Below are 20,341 nucleotides of genomic sequence, written 5' to 3'. Positions count from 1 at the left end.
AATATAAATGACGATGAATGTTTAAAATATTATCATTACATTACATTCGTTCATTCAGTTTCACTTTTTTTAAGACTCATCGTATAGATTAAGGCCTTTTCCGACAGATCCTAATTAAAGATCGGATTGTCTATGGTTTTAGATTTTTTTTCCGATCAAAATGTAAATGGCGCCAATTCCAGTCATACATTTCTTGTGTTTGACTATTGTCATAGTCGAAATGAATAGTATAGTTTTTAACTCTGGTAAAAGTAACCATCTCACTTTCCACCCTTGGTTAACAATCTACTATTTTACCATCAGATATATATGATATGAGCAGTCGATGTGCTTAGAAATATATATAAAAAATTGTCCCAAACTTGCAATTTACTTTGCTTCGGGCGAAACTCCTTGGCAAGGCTGATTGGTTATCTACGTGTTTCTGGCCTCAAGTACTCTTAAAGGGAGAACGGGCAACTCCGGTGGCCTTATATTCGCGATTGGCAAGAAGTTTTACTGGATGAAGACTTGACTGCAAATGACTCAAATTTGTCATGTTAATTTAATAATTATATTTAATAATATTTTTTATATATATTTCTAAGCACATCGACTGCTCATATCATATATATCTGATGGTAAAATAGTAGATTGTTAACCAAGGGTGGAAAGTGAGATGGTATTTTATAATTAAAACGAGAGTTTATACCAAAATAAGCTTTTTCTCAAAGTTGTAATGACTTCAAATTAGGTCCGGAAATACTACATAATATCAGGTGCCATGAGTGAAGATGATATGTAAAGGAATTTCACACAGCATTACACACCTAGGCCTGTAAGGCAACCTTCTTTCGTTTTTAAACGTCAAATTATGACACGTCTTGGCATTCAACCATAAAAAACCTATAAGCAAAAATCTGCCATTATGTTTTTTTTTCTTTTTTTTTTGTCTATCGCCTTTTTTGCGTATCCCTTTTCGACCTCGCTACGCTCGGCCGTCTATATCTACTTGGCCTGCAACCCTTCGTTTCCCGTCTTCTAGGGTTAGTATCACGGGGTCTAATTAGCAACTCGTCTATAGGGCTACTCGTCTAAGTCGCAGCTGGTCTACATCACCTTCGTCTAAATATCAATTGGTCTAAAAAGCAGCTGGTCTACAATTTTCTAAGTAGCATCTCGTCTAAATAGCAATTGGTCTAAAAAGCAGCTGGTCTACTCTTTCTAAGTAGCAAGCATCTCGTCTGAGTTGCAATATTATTAGTCTTCTGATCAACTTTTATTAAAGGAGCAAACCTGCCAACCCTGAAATCTCATTAAAAAAATTACCTGCTTCATACATTTCGTCCGATCAGAAGTCGACATTTTGTATGGGGGGTCCAATATTTTTTTCAGATTTCAGGCTTAGTGCCATAACAAAAGTTGATCAGTATGGCCTACCTGATCACCTGGTACAGTCGCCATCAGATATTTCGGAGCTGTGGAGGTGGGTGACAAATATCGGAACAACACCTTTATTTTCAAGGCGATAAAGATGATGTTGCGATATTTGTGACCACTTCCACAGCCCCGATGTATCTGATGGCGGCTGTACAATTTGACCAGTGAATTAAAAATCACCCTGTATAAATAATCCGAACGTCCTGTTGTGCTAACTACCTATTGTTGACACCAAGAGAGGTATATTATAATTTACCATCCATAGATGAAATTGGAACAATTCCTCAGTATAATCGTACAAAATTAACTCAGACGAGATGCTTGCTACTTAGAAAGAGTAGACCAGCTGCTTTTTAGACCAATTGCTATTTAGACGAGATGCTACTTAGAAAATTGTAGACCAGCTGCTTTTTAGACCAATTGATATTTAGACGAAGGTGATGTAGACCAGCTGCGACTTAGACGAGTAGCCCTATAGACGAGTTGCTAATTAGACCCCGTGATACTAACCCGTCTTCTATATTAATGTACTATTAATAGAAAACAACCACAGTACCCTAAAAACACCAAAGTTAGCAGTCGACAAACTGAGATACCTTTTACTGATTGTACCAGGGCATCAGAACTAACCAAGAGGTCGCAAGCTCCGCAAGAAGAAGAGATCGTACCTGAAACTACATCGTCGCAGGAGCTCGCGTGGCCGGACGACACGAGCGACGAGGAAGACGACCTGTTCATCGATTTCGGTGAGTTTATGTACCAGGGCATCAGAACTAACCAAGAGGCCGCAAGCTCCGCAAGAAGAAGAGATCGTACCTGAAACTACATCGTCGCAGGAGCTCGCGTGGCCGGACGACACGAGCGACGAGGAAGACGACCTGTTCATCGATTTCGGTGAGTTTATGTACCAGGGCATCAGAACTAACCAAGAGGCCGCAAGCTCCGCAAGAAGAAGAGATCGTACCTGAAACTACATCGTCGCAGGAGCTCGCGTGGCCGGACGACACGAGCGACGAGGAAGACGACCTGTTCATCGATTTCGGTGAGTTTATGTACCAGGGCATCAGAACTAACCAAGAGGCCGCAAGCTCCGCAAGAAGAAGAGATCGTACCTGAAACTACATCGTCGCAGGAGCTCGCGTGGCCGGACGACACGAGCGACGAGGAAGACGACCTGTTCATCGATTTCGGTGAGTTTATGTACCAGGGCATCAGAACTAACCAAGAGGTCGCAAGCTCCGCAAGAAGAAGAGATCGTACCTGGGGGCCTACCGCGAAACCTGAAATTCGTAAATTGCGCGGATCTTTCTCTTTTACTCTCACTAAGACGTAATTAGAGTGAAAGAGAAAAATGCCCGCAATTGACGAACTTCGAGTTTCGCGGTGAAAAATGTAGTTCCAATGAAATTCCGCAATATGGCGCGTGATCATATATTACTGGTCAGCCTTTACAATTAGAAATATGTCAAATATGAAAGTGTCCAATTCCTCTACCCAGGGCAGACGCCATAACTACTAGGCCACTCGGATCACGCCGATACCGGTCGAAATTTCTCGGGTGTAACCAATATTTAGGAAATTTGGGCACTTCTTCTTCCGAATTATGAACTCCCCCCCCCCCCCCCCCCACTACGCCCTACGCTGGCGACGCACGAGACACGAAACTAATTATTTAAAAAATAAATTTAATTTGGGGTGTTCTAATAAACACCCCATCTGCTTACCAACTTCCGCATATGACTGACACACGTTTTTTTAAATTACTTATAAAATAAATTTTTTACAATTTTTTTTCTTATCTATCTCGACTATAGATGAAGCCTCAACGAAAGAAGGAGACATAGATACACCCAGCAAGAATACAGACGTGCAGACAGAGATGGAAGTAGACACAAGAACGCCGCAGAAAGAGACGAAAATTGCGACAAATGCTAATAGAAGTTTTACTGAAGGATTCGGCGTTTATAAGTGTACATGTCAAGGTACATTTTTCTTTCATTTTCTTTTAATATAATTTTCGTAAAAATTAAACAGATAATCTAAAAAGGTACACAACTAAAAAAACAAAAAAAAAGGTACATTGATACTTTTCATATGATATGTTTATGAAAGTGTGGTATTTCTATCTTTAAATTATTGCATTATTATTACTATTAGTACCCGGATATTTATCGAATACACGGTATTAAAGAAAAACCGTCAACACTAGACCCTACTCATAGTCTTGTGTTCCTGCCGGTGAGTAAGGTTGTCAGAGCTCAACGAGGGTGCGGAGTATGAAAAAAAAAACATCGAATTGGTAATAATCAGAGATCGGAATTAGCTAAAATACCTATTCTTCGAAAGAGGACATACTATAGAGTAGTTACAACCGGATAGAAAAATATATTTTTTTACTATGTCTGTGACAAACAAACATACGGCCCGCCTGATGGTAATCAGTCTCCGTAGCCTATGCACGCTTGCAACTTGCAGGAGTTACATGCGCGTTGCCAACCCTAAACCCCCCCCCCCCCCCTCGTTGAGCTCTGGCAACCTTACTCACTGGCAGGAACACAACACTATGTTGTTTTGTTCCGTACTATTGTTATTTACATGTCAATAGTATTAACTGTCAATCTATCGAATCTGTCTTCTATTTTTTTTTCTTTTATAATTTTAGGTTATTTTATTTAACAATAATTTGCTTACAGATTCATTATTCGAGCGGCCTCCGCCGCGTTCGTTCAGAAAATGGCGGTTCCGAAAGAAATCCACTTCGGAAAGTTTCGATGTCATCGTACACTGCGCGCACAAATTCAAAGTGAGATTTATCGTATGAGTATTAATATTTCCCCCTGAAATGCTGTTTTAATAATGACTTTATAATATTCTTATTCATATACAGAATTCAATTATAATGGATGAACACACAATCTGCCGCGAAATAAGTAAATCGAATTTCGTTATCTAACCTCTCTATCACTCCTGCATCGAGCGATAAAGAGGCAGATAACTAAATTTCGATTTTCGCTTTTCCCGGTAGGCCCTTTGTAAACAAACCGCCTTGAGCACTCTGGCGGCAGAACATTGCAGTAATACCCTATTATTGTGGCACTCCACACTTTATCACAACAAAGCCAGTGCAGAATTAACTTAGACGGACTCTATTATATTTGTGGTTCTATTTTTTTTACCCATGGTTCTATTTTGTGTAATATTTTAGGGATCAGCTGGTGAAATTATATTAGAACCCATACCGGAGTACCAGGCGGACATGGGCGCGAGCAAGCAGTCCGAAGATAGGATCACGAGTGTTGCCCTCTCGCTCGCACTCAGGGACAGTGACACTAGCGTGCTTAATGGTAAATACATACTATACAGTTTCTTTTTAAACATTTATAAGGCAGACGGAATTATATATCATATAATTTTGAACTTTGTTTCAAAGTGATAGGGTTCAAATTTGCATAATTTCTTATGACCAAACTAGAGTCGGGGGCCTATTTCCGTACCGTTCGATACAAACTAACAAGCGGGATTTGTCAAAACTGTATGCAATTTACATTTCACGTCGAACAAAAAGGAATCTTATCTTATACCTTTAAACGAGCAATTCTTGTATATATATTTCTGTGATCTCGGAAACGGCTCTAACTATTTCGCTGAAATTTGGTATATGGGAGTTTTTGGGGGTAAAAAATCGATCTAGATTAGTCTTATGTTTGGGAAAACGCGTGTTTTCGAGTTTTCATGCGTTTTTCTTTCGACGCAGTATATGGTCGCTAATTTCGTGTTGCCGGCCACTGTCCGTCTGGTCCAGCGGGTTAAGACGCGGACTGCTAGAAACGAGTGTTACGGGTTCGAATCTCGCCCGGTGACTAACTTTTGTTTGTTTTTTTTTTATATGTTCAAGTTTATATATAATTTTTGAATTTTTATTGTTTTAGACAAGTTTAATTTAGTAAAAAAATGTAGATAAGATTATCACCTATACACCACCATATTACAATAAATAGTTATAACCGGGCAAAGCTCGGTCGCCCAGGTACTTTCGACTGATATTAGAATAGAGGTCGAATCGAATTGCTTTTTCTTTCAGATATGTTCGAAATTTGAATGTCATAAACAAATCGATGTTGATGTTATAATGTAGCAATTACAACATTTTCAATTTTTCACAGATAAGAAATTTGTTGTAACAAAACAGTTTATCTTAATGTTGGCCATTATTGACGTATTTTTAAGGCATCATAGAAGGTTTATGATATATGTGTGGAAATAAAATATTTATTGTATTTCTTTATTTGTACAGTGAGACTAGACGCGGAATCCGGCGACATCATAACAACGGAAGAGTATACCCGCGCGAAGTTCTACTCTGAACACGGAGACCGCAGCCACCATGTGGCCGGCGTGGTACACTCGGCGCTGAGCCAGCTGCGAGGGCTCGTGCCGGGACACTACGTCATGCAACACGAGGTACACACTTAGCCGCAGTTATCGATTTATTGTCGCTAACTGTACATTTTTTTCAAAATCTGAATATGTCAATCATCCTTAAAAAGTTAGGGAAGGCCTCCTAACACCATTTTCACTTAACAGCACGGGATCGTATAAGTGTCCTCAGGGCCTCAGTACCCCATTAAAAAAATTCAAACTGTATCTAGGACCTCCACCCCAGCCCAAATGTTTCGTCACGCGGCGGCAGATTGACTGAAGATTGACGAAAACTCCGTTAGTTCTATTAGTAACGCAGCCCAGACAATTTGAACTGTAATTTTTTTTCTCCTATCATATCTTTGTTCACAATAGTTCATATGGAAACAAAAAAATATATTCATATTAATGCAATCCGCCACATGCTCCGTCAAAATACAAATGTAATCCGGACAAGCATCGTCACAAACATTTGTACATTAACACGAAAACAACTTATAAATTCCGCAACAAGCTTCATCAAAAACATCTATAAACTAACGCACATCCCCACCCTGCAACAAGCCCGGCCCAAAAGTTCCCATTATGCCCGCTGTATGGAGATAGAATTTATAATTTCAAAGTTATTAATTCAGTATCATTTTTTTGACAAGGGCTTACGAAGGGACTGTTCAAAATCCAATATAATATAATATATATATATATATATATATATATGACGACCGGTTTGGCCTAGTGGGTAGTGACCCTGCCTACGAAGCTGATGGTCCCGGGTTCAAATCCTGGTAAGGGCATTTATTCGTGTGATGATCATGGATAGTTGTTCCTGAATCATGGGTGTTTTCTATGTATTTAAGTATTTATAAATATTTATATATTATATATATCGTTGTCTAGGTACCCTCAACACAAGCCTTATTGAGCTTACTGTGGGACTTAGTCAATTTGTGTAATAATGTCCTATAATATTTATGTATTTATTATATATGTATAGCAGCACTTATTTTTGTTGCAGCCAAATCACGGTCTAAACGCATTACTGTACGCCCCTCGGAACACGGGCAAAGAGCAACCACTAAAACTAGAGTTCGACAGCACGCAACCAGGAGAGGCCGACGAGGCCAAAACTGTGAAGACCCCACCGCAGCTGATCCCCGCCTTATTACCGTGGCATAAGTACGTGTTTCCTTTGACTATTATTAATAATAAGGCTGCCTGTCCACTGAAGCGGAGCGGAGATGGGGGAATCAATTTCCGTTCCGCTGGGTTTCCAACCAATGCCCTCCTTGTTGATTCCTTACATCTCCGCTACGCTCCGCTTCAGTGGACAGACAGCCTAAAGTAAGCAGCTGATCCTGGCCTTATTACCGTGGCATAAGTACGTGTTTGTGTTGTACGTATATATATTTTTTGACGACCCGTCTGGCCTAGTGGGTAGTAACCCTGCCTATGAAACCGATGGGTCCGGGTTCAAACCCTGATAAGGGCATTTATTCGTGTGACGAGCATGGATATTTGTTCCTGAGTGAAACTGCTTATTATGCATTAAATTATTGACGTTAAAATGTCGTACTAATTGAGAAAGAATTAATTTTTCAAAAATCTTACTGAACGTTGGTAGCACAGATATCGGTCTAAAGTTAGTGGGGTCAGAGTTGCTACCCGATTTAAATAAAGGAGTTATTTTACTATGTTTCATTAAATCAGGAAACTCGCCGCAATCAACACTGTTGTTAAATATAATTACTAAGTCAGGCGCTATAATTTCTACTAAGGATTTGACAGCATGGACAGAGACTCCCCAGAGGTCATTCGTTTTTTTGACATTAACCGAATTAAACGCCTTTACTACATCGGAGGTACAAACACGTTCAAAATGAAAATCTCCACAACACTCTGGAGCGTTATCTTTTAATAGAGTAACAGCAGATGAGGGTAATGAATTTAAATCCTTAGTTGTGGAAACTGGTACGTCAGTGAAAAATTTTTCAAATTCTGTTGCTACTTCTAAATTGGAATCTATAATTTTGTTATCAATATTTAGTTGAAAATCATTCACTGTGTGTTTCGAGCGACCAGTCTCCACATTGATTACTTTCCCGGTTGCTTTAATAATGTTGGGACTATTTTTTATTCTTTGACTTAGATAATTTCGCTTAGCTATATGACAATCTATTTTAAACTTTTTCGAATATTGCTGCACATGGTCTTTAAATTCATCACTCGTGTTAAACCGCCGGTCCTCATACAAGGCATACAGTGCTTAGTCAATTTGTGTAATAATGTCCTATAATATTTATTTATTTATTTTTAATAATTAGTTAAATTTGGTGTAGATTCCGCAAGATCCTGCCGTGCACGTTCACGCACTACCCCAACCAGCTGGCCAAGCCCAAGAAGCCGCCGCCGCGCCGGAGGACCCCGCCGCGCGCCCTCAAGGTCAGTGTCGCGGCCCCGCCCGGCGGGTGCCGCTTGCCTCTAGGTTCATATACATTGTCCCGTTTGCCCCTATGGTTGACTGGTAGAAAATGCCGTGAGGCATTAAACTCCACCATTTGTACCTTTTTCTATGAGCAATAAAGTTTAAAATAAATAAACACATGGTTTGAGAGAGGAAGGTCATGTGTTTTTCACCACACCAACGGATAAAGGCCCCTTAATTGGTCAGAAAGTAATGAGATAGTTGCATTTTATCCACGTGTGGGGCAAAGCGATCAGATGCAAATTTTGAGTTGAGCAAAGATAATTTGAAATAGAGGTGGATTGTAAAGAGAATTTTGTATCCACGGTAAATTTACTGCCATCTTTCGACACATGATTAAAGCTTTCAGAACGCCATTTGACTTTGATCCTTATTCTTACACTGATATGTGTTAAATTTGTTAAATATCAAACAGTGGCGCCATCTTACCGGGCATCGGTTAAAGGTTACGGCGCCATCGCTCGAAACAATATCGCCATACATTTGGCTTTTGATCTATAAGATGGCGCCACTTTTTGATATTTAATAAATTTAACACATATCTGTGAAAGAATAGGGATCAAAGTCAAATGGCGTTCTAAAAGTTTTAATCATGTGTCGAAAGATGGCAGTAAATTTACTACAAAGTTTTCTTTGACAATCCGCTTCTAATTCAAACTCTCTTTGCTGGTAGAAATGACTTTAAAATGATGATTTTTTTTTTGATCGTCCGAGATAGTACTTACGTTTAGTAGCAAATGTATGCGGCGATGCCCCTGCGCCGTCTTTTCACGCTAAAGTGGAATCATGTCAGGTTATAAAATAACAACTACCTCCCTTTACCCCTCCTTTACATCTTGTATAAATAAAAAAAAGGATTTTATAATAAAAATAATGTAACTTAGAGTGTTTATTTTTCCTACTAGTCTCCTAGACAAGTTCAAAATGGTGATAAATAGAGATAATACTCGTAAAAATACGTGTAATACCTCATTGGATTCGGAATGATGAATAAAAAAATGTAAGCAAACAAAACAATTCAAGAGTTATGGGAAAAAAAAAGGAAAATATATTAATTTTTTCGCCAATTTCTCAAATTAAAGTATGCATTATTAGGCGGGTCTACACAGAGCGAGCATACGGGCGAGGATAACAGGCGCGCCGCCTCGGCCGAGGAGATTGCCTTGCGCGTATGCTCGCTCTGTGTGTGGTGCCTATTGAGAAATTTGAATAGAATATTATTAAAGAAGAGGAAATTTCCAATCAAAAATGTTTTACTTGCAGTACCCCTAGTGTACATTTTATCGACATCATAACGTGACGAACGCGTTTGCGTTAAGTCTCATTTTGTACAGGATTTTGAGTTTCCAAAACGTCCCGCTTGGCGCGCTCTTTCTAAATCCAATACAAAATGAGACTAAACGCAAACGCGTACGTCACGTTTCAAAATCGAATTTATGTACACTAGGGGTACAGAACTGTATCTATAATAGTATTTATACTTTTTATTCAACGCTGAATATAGGCCTCCGCAAAAGGAAATATCTTCTTTTTTCGCCTTTTATTGTCTACAACTTTTGTTTTTTTTTTTTTTTGTGCGCTTATAAACGCTTCCAATACATTTTTCTATACATCATTCCAAATCCAATAAGGTATCACAATATAATCATCGTATTTTTGCGAGTAGTATCTCTATTTTTCACCGTTTTAAACTTGTCGAGTAGACTATACTTATTAGGGCACTTATGTACAACTTTTTGTAGTAGTGCCACTACAATAGTCGTACTATCGTAGGTATTAGATGATTATGGCGGCACTTCCACACATTCGGCGCCGAGTTAGCTTACAGTCAATCTATACAACGTGTATTTTTAATACAGTCGAGTTCATAAATATGTATACATTTTTTACCTTATTGCAATGGATTAAGGTTAAGAAATATATACATATTTATGAACGCGACTGCACAACCTCAAATTGAATTTAAAAGAAATTTAAGACGCCGTGCGTTCAGGTCGCAGCGCAGCTCGCTAAGCACTGAGCCGTGCGTCATGGATATAATTGATATTAAATTGTTATTTTTTTGTAATGTTTAACAAAAATAAAATAATATTGATGAGTTCGATCAAAAATAAAATTGCGTATTTTTAAAAGCAATTCGCTTACTTTTAGTAGTTTTGCGTATTTTGAGCAAAAATTTTAGACCTATGTTCGTGTTTTTTTTTCTATCGAGCGAAAGTTGTTTAATCTTAAGGAAAACTTAAAGGCATTATTTTATGTAAAACATGATAGTTAATTTATTTGGGCGTTTATTGCCTACCCTTAGAATATGTGATTGTATAGAAAATACACGCTGTATATCAATTAGTTATATCTAAAAAAGTTTTCCTAAAGTGCCCTAATAAGCATAAAGTAAGTATCCCCCTGGGGCCCTGATTCGGTCTGTCTGTCCCAAAGCGAACTACGCGGGTACCCTAGTTTATACTCGAAGCGAGATCGGATACCCCTGGATATTGCTTATGGGAATCAAAATTCAATAATAACTTCAAAGTCGTTTTGGCTGGCAAATCAGATCATATAAAACATTGTGGTTAATTTTTTATTTATTTTAAGTATCCCAAAACAAAACATTCCAATATACCATACTAGTTCTAGTGACTGAAACTAATTTACAATTGGTATATTAAAAACTGGCAACACGGATAGGCATAAGAAAACATATAGTAGAGGCACTATCCAAGTTATTAGGCGGGTCCACACAGAGCGAGCATACGTGCGAGGCAATTTCCTCGCGCACAAAGCGGCCAGTGTAGGCCTGCCTCGGCCGAGGCGGGACGCGCGTTTTCCTCGCTCGAGCGTGACCTTGGCCAAGCCGCTCGGTGTCGGTTTTTCGACGGCTTAAAGGCGCCTTAGACGTTTTCCGCGCGCCAGTGTAGACGTGTTTGTATTTGGTGCGCGTGGTTATTTTGTTCGTAATTACGTTACAAGTTGTCACATGACAACGTTAGAAATAATAATAACGTGTGTCGCAATTGCCGTTTCCTTCTTTCCTTCATAATTTTCTTTTGAATTGGTTTATTTTGTTTTATAAAAGAAACGCGTAATTACGTGCGGCGCCATCCTGAACAGCTGCAGTCACTCAGTGACGCCATCTTGTTGAGCAATTGGCTCAGGTGAGGCAAAAGTTACGCGCGCTCGCGGCCGGGCGTTTGCCGCGCGAGGAAATTTCCTCGTAAAGCTGCTCGCTCTGTGTGGAACCGCCTCCTGTCTGAATGTTTATGCTACAGTAAGCAATATTCATGAGTATCCGAACATATCCAAGAAAGAGGTCACTTATTATGGCAAACTGCAATATTTCGGGGGTTTCGAAGATAGTGTCACAAAGATAAATAATTTTAATTCTAGTATTTAACTTGTTTAAATCATACGATATAAGATTTCAGTCATAGAAGGTGGGCCTCGTAATTTGGTGTTAGATTAGTAATCTCTCATTTTTTAACTCATTGGGAAGTCTAAAAAAGGCTATTTTAAGTAACAGCTTATAAAATATAGCATATAAAGTTTAGAGATCATTATTAAAATGAGTATCAGAATTTATTCAAAACTAAATCAACCCAAAGCCCAGGCTAGACAAATTTGAATGCATTCAATTATTATGCTACTAATATTACTATTATTATTCAGAGCCCACTGTGTCCCACTGCTGGGCAAAGGCCCGCCTCTCAAAAAGGAGTCCAAGTTAACCCGCCATCGCCGACGAGGTCTACCGGCTCCTCGGTTAGACTCGTGGCTCACTCAGTGGTTATCTTGGCCCACAAGTCGTCCGGCATTCGGCAGACATGACCACTAAGCAATACGTTTTTATCAACTAGCTATTTTTTATTATGACAAAAGATTGTGGCACTATCTTAAAATAAAGTCCGTTAACTTCTGTCTTTCTCAAATGTATGGACGTAAGTGTGAACACAATAGCCTGCGATATGGCCGTACATATCGAAAGCAGCGTCAAGGTAAACCAAGGATTTAGGTACACGGACTCGGAATATTCACATGTGTGTTTGTTTTATATATTTGATAGAACGAGGAGAAACGCGGACGGCAGAAAAAGGTACCTATAGTGTCTCGCGTGTCGGGTTGCGTGACGGCTCGCTAGGCGGGTCCATAGGAGACGCTTGTCAGAAGTGGGATCTACGGACGTAAAGTATTCCAGCAAGACATTCGCACTCGTTTCTAAGGGCGTTTTTTCACCACGAGTTTAAACGTGGCAATGATAAAAATAGTACACAATACTGACTTCAAATAGGCCTAAAGGGCGTTACACGACAACATGGAATTTACATATAAGGAAAAAAAGAGCATATCAACAATTATAAAATACAAGTAACTGCAAATATCAATTCAAACTAAAGTATTATGATTACTGAGAGATCACACATAAAAAAACACAAACACATTGAAAAGAAAACTAAAAATATTTACTCTCTAATATTTGTGTCTAAGTGTTAGAACTAAAAGATTACTATGGTTTATAAAATTATCCTTAGAGATATATAGGATCTCTAAGAGTCAAAAGCCGTGACCATAACCAAGCTTAGGTTAGGTACCTATTTAGAGATCGCACTTACTTGTGGTTTGACATGAGAATTTTTCGACGATTACTATACTTCGTTTATTTTAACATTAGAAAAAGGGTAAACAATCTACAGATTTAATAAAAACGCTTATAAATAAATAGTAACTATTACTTATGAAACCAAAATAATATAAATAATGATATGACTTATTTTTCAATAGTGTTTTTCAATAAAGAAACACCTCAAGATCGCTTACCTTCTTTCTATTGCTAAAACAAACGAAGTATAGTGGATTTTTTTTCACTCCACCAGCCCAAAAAAGTTCACCTGATAACTCCACTATACGTAAACCCATCCTAATCATCACATCAGACCACTCGCCGTCAGTTGATAATTGTTATTAGGCGGGTCCACACAGCGAGCATACGCGCGAGGCAATTTCCTCACGCACAAACCGGCCAGTGTAGGCGTGCCTCGTCAGAGCCACGCCGTCGTCGTTTGTGCGTGAGGAAATTGCCTCGCGCGTATGCTCGCTCTGTGTGGTCCCCGCCTATTAACGTGCCTTTTACTAATTTTATTTATTTTGTATTTAAAATTAACTTAAATCGCCAGGTTGCCTAATGTTGATATGTACATTTTCTTATTTAAATTACCGTCAGAAATACGTGGCCTGTTGGGTTATAGAGGCCCACGGTGTAATATCACATATTCTGTGAACGTAGTCTACCAAAAATACAAAATGTTTATTTGGTTTAACACAAAATACACAAGTTAAAAGGCTGGAATCTCCCATTAAGTTTAAAGATGGGTCGAGAGACCCCGTTCTTCCATTAGAAAATCGGGTACCAAGAACAAACTGATCTTAATATGTACACTTGTTCAAATGCATTTTAAACTTAAAACGGCTATGTTGCTACGTTGTATACAACGCGGTGAAAAAACGCCCATACTAACGAGGCGAGCATGTACCCGACTGGGTACTCAATTCGAAACTTGTCTGCTGCGGGCCCGGGTTCAAGTCCCGGTAAGGGCAAATATCGTGACGTGCACGACTGTTCCGGTGCCTTGGATGGTTCATATATATTTATGTATATATTCATTAAAAAAAAAAGGAAAAATGTGATCGACGCACGTTCCAGTCTCGTGGTATAACGGTAAATCGATTAAGTATTGATTGTAAACACCTCGTTTAAAAACTGCATCTTTAAAAATCTATTCCAGCATAGTTGGTAGTAAAACTACCTACTATGCTAGAGATCCCGGGTTCGAATCCCAGTGGAGGACATTTATTTGTGTTTATCACAAATATTTGTTCTTGAGCGATGGATGTTTTCTATAAAGGTATTTAAGTATTTATATATGTCGTGGCCAGATCTTAGAATTGATTATTTCATGGTGTGGCAATCATTTCATGAAATGATCGGTTGGCCACATCATGAATCAAACCCAACCCAACCATATCATGAAGTGAACAATAATTCTAACATAGCATTACATGAAATTACCAAATTCTATGATCTGACCACGACATTGGTATATATTATATATATAAAGTCGTCTAATACCGAAGAGAGAGGTGGATTGTCAAAGAAAATTTTGTAGCCACAGTAAATTTACGACCATCACTCGACACATGATTAAAACTTTTAGAACGCCATTTGACTTTGATCCTATATATTCTCACTGATAAATTTATTAAATATCAAAAAGTGGTGCCATCTTAAAGTTTTAGTCCTGTTTCACGTCGAAAGATACAGTAAATTTACAGCAAAGGCCACAGTAAATTTGCTGTAGCTACAAAGTTTTCTTTGGCAATCTACATTCAATTTTCCACTCTGAATAGTGCGGCTCCTTAGCCTCAACTATGGTCTCATCCGGCAGAAAGCACGAAACATGGCATGCATATATTCTCTGTATCCTTAGGTATTTAAATAAAAGTATACAAACACTTTGTAAATTTTCGGGTAGTTATAACATTCATTAGGCGGGTCCACACAGAGCGAGCATACGCTCGAGGCAATTTCCTCACGCACAAACCCAGTGTAGACGTGCCTCGGCAGAGGTGGCGCGCTCAGGCGAGGCAAACGCGCGCGTCGCCTCGGCCGAGGCACGTCTACACTTGCCTCGCGCGTATGCTCGCTGTGTGGACCCGCCTATTAGTTAACAAACCAAATACAAAACTGCCTGGATCTTTCACTGAACGACAGATCGTTACATGATCAAATAAATAGGTTAAAGTCAGAATTTTAACCTACATTATTTGATCATGTAATGTTTTCATCTACCCTCACCTATTATGGCTTAAGGAGCCATTGGAGGGTAGATTTTGTTTCCTTTTATTTAAATATCTACCTAACGATACAGAGTATAGAATAAAAGAAAGTAGAAACATGTCGAGAAGTTATTGATTTCCTCCCTCCCCCTACTTTTATATCCCCAATTTTAGTTTTTTTAATGTTCATGAAAACTGAAAGCTACAATAAAAATGTCCAGAGGACGTATATTCTCCATAAAATTCTCAACAATATTGTATTGGGAACTGTATTCTTAAGACTAGTTTTCAAATTATGCTTAAGTTCTCCGTATAATATTTGCGATTTATAAGTTTATATGAAAAACGACTAATTTGTACCAAAAAGGGCAAATACGCATGGAGCAAACAATAAAACCATTGTATTCATGGCTTCTTTTAAAATCGTTCACACGGCGTCTATGCGGGAAAGCCGTCTAGCCGTGTGAACGATTTTGAAAGAAGCCATACAAATTTTGCTGTCACTGCGGTATTCGATAAAATCCCGTATACGGTATACGGGAAAAATTAACGCCGTGTGAACCTAGCCTAAATGCTAAATTCAGTGTTTAAAAAAAAATTAATATTTGACTTTGGCCATTGTATGAAAAGAAGGGGAGGAAAACAATAACTTTTCGACATGTTTATACTTCTATTTATTCTTATAGGGACCGTGCGCGTTGGAGGGTCTGCCATCTTGTGGCCTGAATCGGAACAATAAACATTTACATTTACACGTCACGTGTTTTCTTGTGCATAGTAGGTTCTCCCATCTTGTGGGCCACATCGGAACAATGAACATCACATTTACGCCTCGCGCCAAAAATCTGACGGCTCCTGTGCTGCCTCCTACAGTTCATGCACGCTCCCTATAAACCTAAAAGCTATATGCATGCCATGTTTGTGCTTTCTGTCGGATGGGAACATACCGGATGCCAAATCGAGCTAAGGAGCCGCAGGAGGATCGAATTGGACTTGTCCCAAATATCCCATAATACTTAATATGAACACCTACGTTTACCTATTAACATACTTTTTAAAGACTTAGATTTCAAAGGAGATTCTCAATTCGTTCAAACCCATGTGCACGGATTTCTCGGCAACGGCTGGACCCGATTTGGAGTTTTCTCTTTTTGTAGAAGCTTAAAGTCTAAGAAAAAAGTGCTCCAAATTTGACATTTAAATATTTTCATGCTTTTGTGGTCACCCATTAATTGCCATTAAGAGTTGCCGCATAATGAAAACAAAAAAAAAACTAATCTGTACAGCGCTAATTTAGCTCTCAAATTCGAAACACGAATTTGTCTTAGTGTTTACATATTGAATAGTTAATGCCATTCACAAAAACGCGAGCCTTGACTCGTATTGTGATGTTATTAAAGGTTAGATTTGACAAATCTGCGCACCATCGTGGATGACACGAACTATACTATCTCGCAAAAGCATTCATAAAACTGGTCCTTACTCGTTTACTATTCTTTCAAAGATTGGACAGGGTATAGATAGGTATCATTTTTTTTTTATATTTAATAATAATTGTTACAGTGGCCGAAGAAACGTGGAGGTCTCAAGAAAGCCGAATGAAATGAAGCTGTATGAAAATAAATACTAATTAACATGTTAAATAAGGCGTTTTATTGAATATCATTGGAATAAATATAGTGGAATACTGTAAGCGTTGTCTAAGCGGCTTCGTCGAAATACCCGTCCAGCTGGGTCGCTATCTGAAAACAGATTTTAAATTATTTTGACTATTAATAACAAAATTAGAAATATTGTAATCTAAAAATTATTTATTTGTAGAGGCAATTGTCGTTGCTTACGAAAACAATACAAATATTAACGTTCAATTAAAAAAACAACAGTATTTTTATTTTATTTGTGTTAGATGCGTTTTTAGCATGTGTGAGTGAATGTATTAATGTATGCATGTATGTGTCAAAATCCAGTCGCAAATAAATCTTCAAACAGTGCACACGTCTATCTCTTAAGAAAAATCCCTACATACAACTATCAACCTTATTACAAAGAACATTTGGTCCTTCGAACCGGATGGAGGACCCAGATAAGCGAAGTCCAGTCGGCCGGCGAGAACAATAACGGACCGCATTCCTGAGCCTACTTACTATCTGCAGTTGCGAACTATAAGGAAATTATGACAAATTAAATAAAGTGAAGATAAATAAGTTGTGTTATCGTGTTGTTTACGTGAATGAACAAGTAAATACTGCAATATGAGTACTAACGAACAGTTAATTCGTGTTTTGGAGGATACAGCGGTATTATTGAAGAAAACTGAAACTAATTTGAAGAAATGTCCCAAACAACGTTTAACTAAAGGCTACTTAGAATCTCGAGCACAGTGCATCGACTCTTATTGGAAAACGTTTACATCGGCGCATAAACAGCTGGTACAGAATACTACGATGCAGGAGCGCGGCGAGATGCAGTATTTTCTCAAGGAAGAATATTATGTCGTGGAGGAGTTATACCTATGTTTACAAGGTGATATCAAGGACGCGCTCGCTGCTGCCGCTCCCACACATGTTCATGGAACAAGTTCGCTGGATATCACGATGTTTGAAGCTGTACAACAACATGTGAAGTTACCTGCAATTGTTTTACCTGTGTTTTCTAATAACTATGAAGAGTGGCCGACGTTTCATGATTTGTTTACGTCGTTAGTACATAACAACACGAGTCTTAGTAAGGTTCAGAAACTGCACTATTTAAAGTCAAGTATCGCCGGTGAAGCCGCTGCATTATTGAAGCATGTTACGATTACAGAACAAAATTATGAGTTAGCCTGGGAGACTTTAAAGCAAAGGTATGGTAATAAGAGGTTAATTGTGAACTCCCTTTTGAAGAGATTGTTTAATCAAAGGAAAAGTACTACGCAAACATCTACTCAAATAAAACATCTACTGGATACTACGACGCAATGTTTGAATGATTTACAAAATCTTCAAGTGAATATAAACGAGTGGGATCCGTTCATAATATACCTGGTGGTGAATCGACTCGACAACGAAACTCATAAGGGTTGGGAGGAACACGCCTACAGTTTGAATGCTGACCAGTTGCCCAAGTGGACTGAATTAAAAAAGTATCTCGAGTCGAAGTTTCGCACGCTAGAACTGGTTAACCCTGTCACTGCTACCATACCTAAAGAAGCAAAAACAATTAAGGAAAAGTCTTACCACGTATCAACAACATCGAAGAGCTGTGTTTTATGTAGGGATGAACACACTTTATGTCACTGTCAAGAGTTCACGAAAATGTCACCTGTGGAGAGAATCGACTATGTGAAGAAAACTAAATTATGTTTCAACTGCCTCCTGCCTGGACATTCTGCATCACGATGTCGTCTTTCCTTTTCATGTCGTATATGCAAAAAGAGGCATCACACCATGATACACCAAGCGCAGAATGAGGAGTCAGTGAAAACTCAAGCTCACCACAGTCAGCTTACACACCACGAAGAAGACCCGCAGAATGATGAAGAAGTAGAAGTGGTGGAAATTTCGTGTAACTTTGCCTGCAAGAAATCCAAAGGCATGTTAGCAACGGCAATGATATCCATAAGGGACGACGAAGGTCACGTGACTCCCCTTCGTTGTTTAATTGATCCAGGGTCAGAATCAAGCTTTTTAAGCGAACGCGCAGCACAAGCGCTGCGAGTCAAGAGGTCACCTGTGAGAGGAACTGTTACCGGTGTTGGTGACCTCCAGGTGAAGATCAACAGCGTAACACAAGTACAAGTATTATCAAATCAAGATGACAGTTTCCAGCTAGATGTTAAAGCTTATATAATGCCCTCAAAGCTCACATCACAACTACCATCAAGGAAGATAAAGTATGACCCACAAGCCTGGTCACACATACAAGGACTCACTCTGGCGGATCCTAAGTTCCACCAGCCAGGGCGAGTAGACATGTTACTTGGTGTAAAAGTGTATGCACAAATACTAGAAGGCAAGGTTAAAAAAGGTCCACCTGGCACTCCATGCGCCCAAGAAACTAGCCTAGGTTGGATAATATTCGGAGACGTAGAAGGTACAGCAGACACTTTACAAGAAAACATAGTTGTGATGCATCATCAGGTCGACGTGTACGACATGTTAAAGGCATTTTGGGAGATAGATACTACAGATACAAAGAAGTGTCACACAAGAGAAGAAGCAAGGTGTGCAATGATTTACATGGAAACGCAGACAAGAAACGAAGAAGGAAGATACATAGTAACGTTACCATTCAAAAAAGAAGAACCACTATCTCCAAAAGGACAAACAAGAGACATCGCCATGCTGAAACTGAAACAACAAGAAAAAACATTCATAAGAGATCCAAATCTAGAGAATGAGTATGTTAAAGCTATAGAAGAATACATGAATCTAAACGACATTGAAGAAGTTCCTGAAGAAGAAGTTAACAATGATGAAGTATATATACCCTATCACGCTGTGATTAAGGAAGAAAGGGAAACAACAAAGACAAGCGATTCTGATAAGCAATATCGATTGCTTCGTGTAACTTTTGGCACTACTTCTGCGCCTAATCTTGCTATCAAGACACTCCATCAAGTACCAGAAGATGAAGGCAAGGAGTACCCGCTTGCATCAAAAACCATAAGGGAAGATTTTTTCATGGACGACCTGATGACCGGGCCAGACACAGCGCAAGAGGCTGTAGATGTTGCTAAGCAGATCACTGAAATTTGGAGGAAGGAAGGGTTTGCACTCCAAAAATGGGCTTCCAATAGCACTGACTTCCTTAAAGAATTTGAACTTACCAGAACGATGTACGCGTGGACAGAATCTACAATGGTGTTGACCTGGCTGCATGGAAATCCCGCAAAATGGCAAACATTCGTAAGAAATACAGTTGTGACTATACAAGAGACTCTTCCAAACCAATGGTACCACGTTCGAACTACGGATAACCCTGCTAACATTTCACCCAGAAGCAAGCCATTGAGTGAATTGAAGATCTGCGACCGCTGCTGGTGGCATGGAACGCAGTGGCTGAAACATAAAAACATAAAGTTAGAACATCCAATCATAAAAGAGACAGACCTGGCAATGAAAAAGATTAACCTAAATAGAAATGAAAATACAGAAGTCTGTAAAATGTTACCTGAGAAGTTTGAAAAATATGATACTTTACCTGATTTACTGA

General features: G+C 38.9%; 2 protein-coding genes across 2 annotated transcripts in view; one reads left to right on the top strand and one right to left on the bottom strand.

Moving 5' to 3' along the window:
- Nucleotides 1–16,838, top strand: part of LOC133517536 (uncharacterized) — a 30,303-nt gene extending 13,465 nt beyond the window's left edge. The window contains exons 8-16 of the mRNA XM_061850860.1: nt 2,035–2,231; nt 2,346–2,609; nt 3,234–3,401; nt 4,113–4,222; nt 4,625–4,763; nt 5,714–5,880; nt 6,854–7,014; nt 8,175–8,277; nt 16,709–16,838. Coding sequence (XP_061706844.1) covers nt 2,035–2,231; nt 2,346–2,609; nt 3,234–3,401; nt 4,113–4,222; nt 4,625–4,763; nt 5,714–5,880; nt 6,854–7,014; nt 8,175–8,277; nt 16,709–16,747 — 1,348 coding nt within the window. The 3' untranslated portion in view covers nt 16,748–16,838. The remainder of the gene's footprint in view (nt 1–2,034; nt 2,232–2,345; nt 2,610–3,233; nt 3,402–4,112; nt 4,223–4,624; nt 4,764–5,713; nt 5,881–6,853; nt 7,015–8,174; nt 8,278–16,708) is intronic.
- The window catches only part of LOC133517358 (exocyst complex component 7), a 46,179-nt gene continuing 42,613 nt past the window's right edge, over nt 16,776–20,341 (bottom strand). Inside the window, exon 16 of the mRNA XM_061850653.1 lies at nt 16,776–16,887. The gene's annotated coding sequence lies outside the window, so the exon portion shown is untranslated. The remainder of the gene's footprint in view (nt 16,888–20,341) is intronic.

Source organism: Cydia pomonella, chromosome 4 (assembly GCF_033807575.1).
Source record: "Cydia pomonella isolate Wapato2018A chromosome 4, ilCydPomo1, whole genome shotgun sequence".
In the NCBI taxonomy this organism is placed as follows: domain Eukaryota; kingdom Metazoa; phylum Arthropoda; class Insecta; order Lepidoptera; family Tortricidae; genus Cydia; species Cydia pomonella.
The sequence above is the reverse complement of the archived record's forward strand: the minus strand, read 5'-3'. Positions and strand labels throughout refer to the sequence as shown.